This window comes from Antechinus flavipes, chromosome 4, assembly GCF_016432865.1.
Source record: "Antechinus flavipes isolate AdamAnt ecotype Samford, QLD, Australia chromosome 4, AdamAnt_v2, whole genome shotgun sequence".
Classification (NCBI taxonomy): domain Eukaryota; kingdom Metazoa; phylum Chordata; class Mammalia; order Dasyuromorphia; family Dasyuridae; genus Antechinus; species Antechinus flavipes.
This window is the reverse complement of record NC_067401.1, coordinates 307,947,574-307,957,625: the sequence shown is the minus strand read 5'-3', so window position 1 is coordinate 307,957,625 and position 10,052 is coordinate 307,947,574. Positions and strand designations below refer to the sequence as shown.

At 33.2% G+C, this 10,052-nt stretch overlaps 1 protein-coding gene across 3 annotated transcripts in view; it reads right to left on the bottom strand.

Annotated features, from left to right (window-relative positions):
* Positions 1 to 727: 727 nt before the first annotated feature.
* Positions 728 to 10,052, bottom strand: part of NCOA7 (nuclear receptor coactivator 7) — a 156,421-nt gene continuing 147,096 nt past the window's right edge. For all 3 annotated transcript variants that reach the window (XM_051997695.1, XM_051997696.1, XM_051997697.1), the window contains 5 exons: positions 7,601 to 7,726; positions 6,708 to 6,860; positions 4,272 to 4,367; positions 3,800 to 3,873; positions 728 to 2,907 (listed from right to left, as the gene is read on the bottom strand). In XM_051997695.1, the coding sequence (XP_051853655.1) occupies positions 2,772 to 2,907; positions 3,800 to 3,873; positions 4,272 to 4,367; positions 6,708 to 6,860; positions 7,601 to 7,726 (585 nt within the window). In that variant the 3' untranslated portion in view covers positions 728 to 2,771. The remainder of the gene's footprint in view (positions 2,908 to 3,799; positions 3,874 to 4,271; positions 4,368 to 6,707; positions 6,861 to 7,600; positions 7,727 to 10,052) is intronic.

Sequence of the window (10,052 nt, the reverse complement as noted above, 5' to 3'; positions counted from 1 at the left end):
TGACAGGGCTATTCCATAAACAAGACACTCCATATTTCTTGGTTCTGGGTATTTTTTTCTATCTATCTTGCATGCTGGGAATTCTTTCCTTCGTTTCTTTGTGATAGCTTCCCTGAATTTAAGTCCCAACTAAAATTCTGTCATGTATAGGAAGGCTTTCCCAACTCAATCCTAGTGTCTTTTTTCTTTTTTAATCTGTTTTATTTTTTCTTTTTATAGTTTGTATATATTTATTTTATTTGGTTCCCTCCCCTCTCTCTTCCCTCTCTCCCCCCCATTAAATTATGAACTCCTTGAGGACATGAACTGTCTTTTCCTTCTTTTTTTGGTATCCTTAGCACATTTAGCACAGTGTCTGGCACTTATTAAATGTTTAGGCTGACTGAATTCAGAGAAAAAGGGAAGAGAGTATATTATGGTCCATTCACCATTGATGCATAAAGATAAGATGTGGGAAAACTTATGGAGGCAGAAAAGGAATGGTAAAACAGAAAAAAGAATTAGAATATCACATCTCTAAATGAAAACTAGAAAATATCTATTAGAATGGGGATAGTGAGAAAGAAGAACAAAGGCAATGGAGGAATTCTAGAATAAAAATACAAATTTAGATATTAACTGTCCACATTGCTGTTTGCTTAGGCTGGGATTATGTCATGCCAAATCAATAGTAACTTATACTGGAGGAAAAAGACTAGAAAATTTTTCAAGCATAAGGAACGCACACTGAATGCATAAATTCCTTTATTGAAAATATTGGAATAGCACTGCATTACATATATTCAATATTCATAGATGAAGGGTCACAAAGTTTTGATTGAACAATACTGTTTAAATAGAGAACACAGTGTTTAATTATGCACTGGCAAATATAGTATCATGGGATAAACTGTATAGATAACAAGAGTGAAATATGTGCAGAATGTTAATGTTTTGCTTACTAGTGGGTGATTTGCAAATTATAAAAATGCCACATGTGATTATCATGAGGCATTCCTGACACCTCTCACCAATATACATGGTTTAGGAGTAGCTACTGAACTAAGTTTATAGTAAATATGCCAGAATTTGGTGTTTACTGGTATTTTAAGTGGGATAGGATCTGGGTATTTTAAAAAATCACAACATACGCAGGTTATAGATTTAATATTTCATAGCAGCTGCTTTAAATTGCATGGAATGTATGGAGCAAATGATTTGCTGATCTGCCAGGAGAGTATTTGGCATTTTGGTTTGTTCCCTTTCAAGTATCTATGAATGAGAGGACATTTAAAGGAGACTTGCTGCCAGCTTAAGACAAATGTTTCAAATCATATAGATATGTACAAAATTTTTCAGATATAATCTTTAAAAAAAGTGGATTCAATTTATGTACAACCAATCTCAGTGGGGGTTATTTTGAAATGATTTTCCTTGGTTTATCAGAGTCTATGGAGCGACAATACAGCCTTTGCTTTTTATTATCATGGCAAAATGAACAAAGCATTTTCAAGATGTAAAAAGGGGCCAATGCTAAAGAGAGTACTTTTCCTTTTCCTTTTTTTTTAAATTCTGGTTTCTTGTGCAATTGCTGAGGTTTTGCTTCTAGCAACTGAAAAAAGACTCAAAACAAAGATCGTTGGGCTAATTTTAAACTTTTCATGTAAGAGGAAAAAAAAATAAAGGAAACCATAAAGCTAGCCAATTCTCTTTTAAGAGCAGAAAGTCTGTCCCTTAATGAAAAAACTGAAGGTGGGGTGGGGACAGAGTAGAACAGACTGGAAAATGGAGCTTGCGCTATGAGAATAAGTGGTTTTTAAGAGCTAAAGAACGTTCTTCTATTCAAAAGATATTTTCCTGTTCAAAATATTTATTTTACCTAGTAATTTCTAAAGCTGGCTTCATCTCATAAATAAGTCAGTTTCTCTCATCCCCAACTGAAGGAGCACATCTTGGTCCCTTATTACAAGGCATTTATTGCTTCCACTGCTGAAGTGACAAGTTGATAGTTAAATTGGCAACAGTGAAGTTAAAAAAGAATTCAAAATTAGGCAGTTGATGTCTTTATCTAGTAGGAATGAATACCTTATGTCAGATGTTGCTGAAAAAAAAAAAAACCCTAGAATAATTAGGGCAAAATTAAAAACAAACATTTTCTCTGCAAAATGAAAAATATCAATATAAAACTATATAACAAATAAATTTGTTGCCAAAACAGCACACAAAACTATGCATTCTTTTAAATCCAAGATTTAAAACATTAACAGAAAAAAATTGCTAACAAATCTCAGACAATGTACTAAAAACAATAAATAAAATTGCTCTTTTAAAAAATCCCACATTCCCTTTAAGTGCTGATTTCTTCCAAAGAAGTTAAACTTTTTTCATGGCAAACAATATGATGCTATAGGTTCAGATAATGCAAATTGATATAAATACACAAGGCATATACTATACACAAAATTCCACAGTATCTTTGTTCACAGTTACCAAAAATAAAAACTGCCTTCAACCCATACATCTATAAACACTCTTGATTTTTTATTGTAGGACTTTGAGGGATGTGGGAGTAAAAATTCTAGCTATAATCTAGTCTTCTATATCAAGCTTCACTTTCTGCCTTTCCCAGGTAGCTTTCAAAGTCTTCCCATTATGGAGTCATGCTCTGGGATGGTTTCCAAAAGAAAGCTTATGGGATGTTACTAGGCAGCCTGTGCTGGGATTTCATTTTCCAGCCAGTTGTACGAGGGCTGATTGAATTCAGTCTTTTTATTTTTAAGGCAGTCTAAATTTCATTCAAATGTCCATACTTCTATGTCTTGAATTATGAAGTCTTCCTTCTTCGAAAGGATATCATTATTGAAAGTGCTGCAAGAATTGCTTCGTCCATGGTATAGGTCAGCATCTAACCACAGACCAAATCGTCCACTGGAAGAAAAGTTTTAAACAAAATAAAAAACACAAGCTGAAAAAAAATTCCATCTTCCTATCTCCATATCTTTGCATAGGTTTTCTCCCACCTCTAGAATGTACTCTTTCTTCATCTCCATTTCTTAGATAGTTCTCTTAGAACTCCTAGTTTTTTCAAAAGTCACCTCAAGTAACAACTCCTACATGAAACCTTTCTTGATCCCTCTAAAAACCACTGTTTCCTTCCCTCCCCAGTTTCAGTAAGTTATTGGGTATATATGTATTTAGTTATATATGTACTTACTGTTTTACCTGATGGAATGTAAGTTTTGAGGGAAGATCTTCTCATTTTTACATTTGTAGCAAAGTAACTGGCACAGAGTAAGCATTTAATAAAGGCTTGTTGATTGATTAATAAAGACTGGCTAAAATATTCATATTTTTATTTACCATTAAGTTTTGTATAACAATACAAATTTCCATTTATCTGACTTATGCTTTTTTTTCCTGCTATGTATTTAAGAAAGAGGCAGTATGGCATATAGAGCACTTATAGAGTCTACATTCCTACTTATGATATATACTGACTGTATGACCTTTCATAACCTTGGGCAATACATTAGTGAAAAAACAAGTTTGATTCCTCCTCAAAAAGACAGGGAAAACAATCAACAATAGAATTTGAAAACAAATGTCTAAAAAACTTTTTTAAATTGATTTTAATGGATGCAGTTCCTTTACAAGTATAATGGAAAACAAAGTCTTGCAGTATTATGAAAGTTTGGCTTTCATTCTGGCTGATGTGAAAAGCAAGAATTTCAGGTAATCCAACACAATCACTAAAACTTTTTGACACCCAAATTTTGGTTATTTAAATCATTCCTGTCAAATAACATATTTAAAAACTTACTCTCCACCACCAAGTTCTAAAGAACTTATATCTCCATTGATGAAATAAGAGTTTTCTCCACTCCACTTGAATACCTAGGATATGCAGAATAAACACAAAAGAGGAGATTTTTTTTTTTAATTTAGGGATTTGTTGAAAAATTACTATCATCAACATGTTATCTTGGGGATGAGAATGGGGACGGAAAATAACCCATTTGCTTGAAGATGCTCTGGACTTCTTTGGCTAAATCAAATCTAGAGGGACTGAGCTTGGAGAAGATCCTCCAGGCACCTATAAATTCCAGGAATACAGACTGTTGTGCCAGGGCCACAACTGATGTGCCTGGTAATTGTGCTACACTCACTAGGATTATTGCTAAGTAGGGTTTACATTAGGTTGGTAATATATATAGTATATAGTAAGCTTTCTGTTTCAGTGTCCCCTGGGGAAAACAGGGTTATCATATTACACTTTTCTTCCACATAGTCACCTTGAAATTTGGACTGAAAGTATAGAGGAAAGTTTCTCCTGTGCCGTAGTAATGGTCACTGAACTTGAATGGATGAGTTGCATATGCCCCAAAAATCTGTCAAAATACAAAGTATTAGTTTCAAAATCAACTTTTAAAACTACAGAATTGTCTTACCTTCTTTATCTCCCTCCTCCTAAACACGTTCCATTATATCAGATAAATTCAGATGCAAGACTGGACTGCTGGCAAGTAAGAGCTCTAAGTTTTATTCTCTGATTAGATTTGAATGCTTAAGAATGCAAAATTTTTTCTCGTCTTTGTTTTACAAGTATGACTAGCAGGGATTTTCCCTGTACAGAACACTCATACCTAAACATTTTGCAAAAGTTAATTCAATTTAACTCAAGAAGTATTGTGACTACATTTTACATGCAGAATCCTGGGACACACACACACACACACACACACACACACGCACATGCACATACAGAAATTGTTGGCTTAGTTTATAATCTATTGTGAGCAGAAGGATACAGCATATAAATGGATAATTAAATACAAGATAATCTGAGTAGAAAAAATACTAAAAACTTGTGGAGTTAAAAAGAGGTTTCCCATTCAATGCAGTATTTGGGTTGAATCCTAAGGGAAGATAAGACTTCTTAGGAGTGAAGGGGGAGTAGTGTCCATTCCACTCATAGGTTGAGGGGCAGTTTAGGCAGAAGTCAGAATATTTAGTCCTAGGATCAGTAAATCGGACAATTTGGCTGGAATACATATAGTACCTGAAGGGAAATAAAGTGAAAGAAATCTAAAATTGTAGACTGGAGCCACACTATGGAAAATTCTAAATGCCAACATGAGTAGTTTGTCATTTCCCTAGATACAATAGAGAATCATGGAAGATTCTTGTTTAGAGGAAGGATACAAACAGGTCTATTCCTTAGTCATAAGTTCTTATTTAATATATAAGACAACCCTATGATATGAGAAACCCCATAAGAATTCGGAACCTGTGTTTCTAAAATTATGACTTATATCAATAGTTCTATGATCATAGGCAACTTACTGAGCAACACTTTTTTCATTGGCAAAATAGCAAAAATATCTTCAGTGTCTCCCTCACAAGATTGTTGGGAACTTCATACATTTTAAAGTATTCTATAAATGTTTGTTATCATGACTATTATTCTTACATTTTATGTAGGAGGAATCTAAATGGTTCTAACATTAGGTACTGGTATAGCCATGTTTTGAGTACTCACTCTTCAATGCCCTTTTCAGCATGGACAAAATACATTTTATCCCTATTTATCAATAAAAGAGCTCAGTGTGAGTATGTAAAATGCATATGTCTCTGCATGCAAATGTCTCTGAGTAGATACTATTCCTTTTTTTGTGTGCATTAAGATCTTTTAAATTACTTCAGGTATCTTAAATGGAAGTTATTCTATAAAATTCCTATAATACTTATTTCTCCCAGTTTCACATATATGTATATGTATGTATATGCAACATATATATATGTATATAGTATATACATATGTATATAAATATGTATATATTATATATACACATATATTCAACATATGGTAAATATTTCTATATAGAGATCATATAGATAGCTATATCATAAAGATATCTATCTAACTATATAATATATAGATGAGATACCTATAGAGCTCTCTTTCTGTCTATACCAAGGTTTCTTAAAACTTTTTCCCACTTGTTACCAACCTTTTTGCCTGAGAAATTTTTATGGGACGCTGGATATATAGGTATATAATCAAACATTTATTGACAATAAATCATACATTCATAACCTCCAATTCAGTTACATGATCCCATATGAAGTCATGACCCATAGTTTAAGAAGCTTTAAACAAGAAGCTAAGGTAGAAAAGAAAGGTAATCCTAAAAGTTCATTTTAGCTAATGGTGTATATAATATACACACATTCAAAAATATATTCTACTGATATCATATTGCTTGCCTTCTCAATGATAGGAGGTTTGGGGAGGAGGAAAAGACTAAAGAACTGAATTTTTTTTAATGTTAAACATAAATAAAAATTTTAAAAGCTTTTTTTCTTAAAGTATATATAATATATAAGCCTACCAAAACACACACACACACCACACAGAGACACAGACATATAGTTTTTACTATCAAATTTTTCACTAGAATTATTAACAAAAAATAGTAACAACTAAAATTCTTTCTTCCTCTACTCCTGTTTCAATAGTTATTAAGTCTCATTGTTGCAATACAGTGAAAGTGGATAACTAGATAATAACAAGAACTTAACTTTAAACAGTGTCCTCAAAAATCTTAGTGCAGTTTTACCCTGTACAGTATTTTAAGATTTAGAATACTATATGTAAGAAATAAGAAATAAATTATACGAACTTCTTTTGAAGAGTTAAGAGGCAAAAAATAGTAAGGAGTTCTAACCTGATTATCCATATCTTTGATGACCAGAAGGACAGGGCTATCTAGAGATGCTGATTTCCGGTACAAAGTTTTCAGACTCGTGCCATGTTCTATAGTACTATAGGCTAACCTCCATGGATATCCTTGCACTCTTGCTGGAAGTCGCCGAGCAAGCTTGAAATAGAAAGATTATGAAATAAGAGAAAGAAATGAAACAAATCCTCTAACTATTACTCTAAAACCCAAGTTAGACAACACACTCCAGTTTACTCCAATTTCCATGTTCATTAGGGATGAAGATGAAATTCATTTTAGTAAATCCATATTACCATACTCATTGGTCAAATTTCCTTCTCTTGAGAGACAAGGTTTTCACTAGTATAAAGGATACAGAAGCTAAATGAGAGGGAAAAGAAAGAATTGTAGTAAATGAATCCTATCGAGGACACAGATCAGAAAGCAATTTTCTTCTCAGGGTTTCTGTGACTACTGATAGCAGTTATCTTGTAAATTCTTTTCCTATTGGAGCCAATTTAGTTCTACTTTTTGTTGACAAAACCTAGCATACTGGACACATACACAAATAAGACTGATGTAAAACAGGCTAACATAACTGTACAAGACACAAATGAAGTGTTAGAATGTTTTTAGAAGCAGCAGAGATTACTTCTAGAGTGGGGCCTTAAGGAAGAAGTGACAATTGAACTGGGTCTTGAAGGACAGGAGGAGATTTTAACAAACTGAAAATGAAAGAGAAGCCAGCTTGTATGTTACTCAAAAACAGCCTCCTGTGTTATAGATAGTCTATACCCTCTCTTGAATGTCAACAGTACTTCTATTCTAGTTTTATGCAAAGGTTTTGTTTAAATCCTTGTAGGCTGATTTCTTAGTACTCTAATAATAATGATTCATACCTGTTCTATGTGCATATTCTCTAGGAGAGCACTATGATGCTTTAAGACTGGGAGGGACTCATCATCATCCTCTTCATAATAACTGCAAGTACTCTTTCTCCGTTTGGCCTCTTCAACTGTAATTATCTGAAATAGCAGAATGGTATAATTTCAGAGTTGGAAGGGACTTCAGTGGCCATCTAGTCCAATCAATAACCAAGAGAAAATAGGTAGTCATCCAGCCTATGCTTGAAGATATCTAGTGAGAAGAGAACCATAATTTTCCCAAAGTTCCTATTCTAATTTTTTGTTGTTTTTGAGTTGTTTCACTTGTGTCCAACTCTTCACAACCCCCGTTTGGGATTTTCTTGGCAAAGATATTGGAGTAGTTTGCCATTTCCTTTTCTCGATCATTTTGTTGGCCAACAGGATTAAGTGACTTGCCCAGGGTCACACAGCTAGTAAGTGAGGCCAGTTTTAAATCAGGTCTTCCTGAGTTTGGGCCCATTTGCTCTGGATGTTTTCTCTTAGGACCTAAATTTGTCCATGCAACTTTGACTCACTGTTTCTGAAATTCTACTCTAGAGGGCAGAATAGAAAAAAATCTAATGTCTCCACTGTTTCAAATACCACAATATGGATATATTTCCCCTCTCCTGTGCCTTTTCTTTTCAAAGTAAACAACCCCAGTTCCTTCAAGCAATTTGCACTTAGCATGAACTCATGGCCCTTCGCTATGCTAGCTGCCTTCTTCTGAACACTCTCCATCTTATCAAAGGCCTTCCCAAAATGTAATGCCCAGAATCAAATATTTTATATCCCTACTTAAATTGATGAAGGCTTTCTTTTACAACCTTTCTCAAATTTGAGGATGGAAACTAGTTTATTCAAATTATGTAAGCAGAAAAATATGCTTCAAACTTACCCAGGCACAAATGTTGAAACAGTACATAAAATCTTTAATTAATGTCTGCTATTTCTTTTCTAGGTATAGTAAGAAGACCAGATTAATGTGTGTACTAAAAACTAAAAATAACTGATTTTCTTCAGTGAAAATCTACTGAATTTGTCATATTACCTTATATTTTTGAAGTTCATAAAGTGGAGTACTGATATAAACCAGGAAAATGTGAACCTCCTCTGCAAGGGTTTCCTTCACCTCAAATAATCTTGAATTTATTTATTTGGAAATATTAATAATGTACATATTGTCTCTCCTGTTAGAACATGTACTCCTTAAGAGAACTGAATATTTCTGTTTTACTTTCTGTATCTCCAGTAGCTAGCACAATGTCTGATATGTATTAAGTGCTTACTAAATATTTTTGCTTAAATTTAGGGAAGAAAAAATATGCACAATATTTTATAATAGTAGTAGTTTCAAGGTTAGCTTTCTATCTATGGTGTTTGTCCATAAGAAAAAGGATCTTATTTTGACTAACACGTGAAAAGAGTCTGTAGTATTTATATTTAAAAAAAAAAAAAAGTCAAACTCTGTGGAATTAAATTAAAAAAAAAAAACCTTAAAATTTTAAAAATCACACATTTTAAAGACATCATGTTGTTTTTTCCTAAGAGTAATTGAATAATGCCTTACTAATTTAAGTCATATACTCTATTAATCCATGAAAAAGATGCAACAACAGTTAATCTCTAACATACAAATGATAATTATAGGCTACTGAAAAGTATCAAGATTAGCACTTGAACACAATCATTTGTTTCCAAGCTCTGACTGTTTAGTAGGGGCATAGCTGAGTCTGAGAATGAGCAAATCATTTAACCTGAATTTCAATTTCCTCATCTATGAAATGAGAGGTTTAGACTAGATAACTGTCATTATTCCTTCCTTCTCTAAATTCTATAATCTCTGTGACATAAGACATAAGAATGAAATTTATTCATTTGGATACATCACTTTCTTTGTTTGGTTACATATATTGTATGAATGGTTGATAAAATATTTTAAGTACATGAGGTATAGTTTTATAACCAACCCATGGACCTTGAACGCCCTAAAACTGGCAGTAAAGGGGAGTTTCTAAGTCAGAATGAGAGAGACAACATAGAAAGCTATCTATCTGGTGAGGAATCATTCTTTAGGCAGAGGAACTGCCTTTAGGCAAAAGGATAATTAGGGTCTCAACTGCCAAGGGAAATAAAAAAACTTTCCCAAGGGAATCATGGAAAATTTTTGAATAGAATAATGTCCAGACCTAAGTAATAGCAGCATTATTTTGGCAATGATATCAAGAAAAAATTAGAGGGGACAGAGAGTGAGGGTAGAAAGACCTATTAGGAAGTTATTGTAATAGTACCAGTATGTAGTAAAGAATGCTAGTACTAGGATGGAAGCAATAGAAATTGAGAGAAAATATGTGTGCGCTTTAGGGGGTATGTACATAAGAGATATGTCAGAGAAAAGAAAGATTTTTTAATATGGTAGACAGGGTTAATAGAGTATTACCAATCA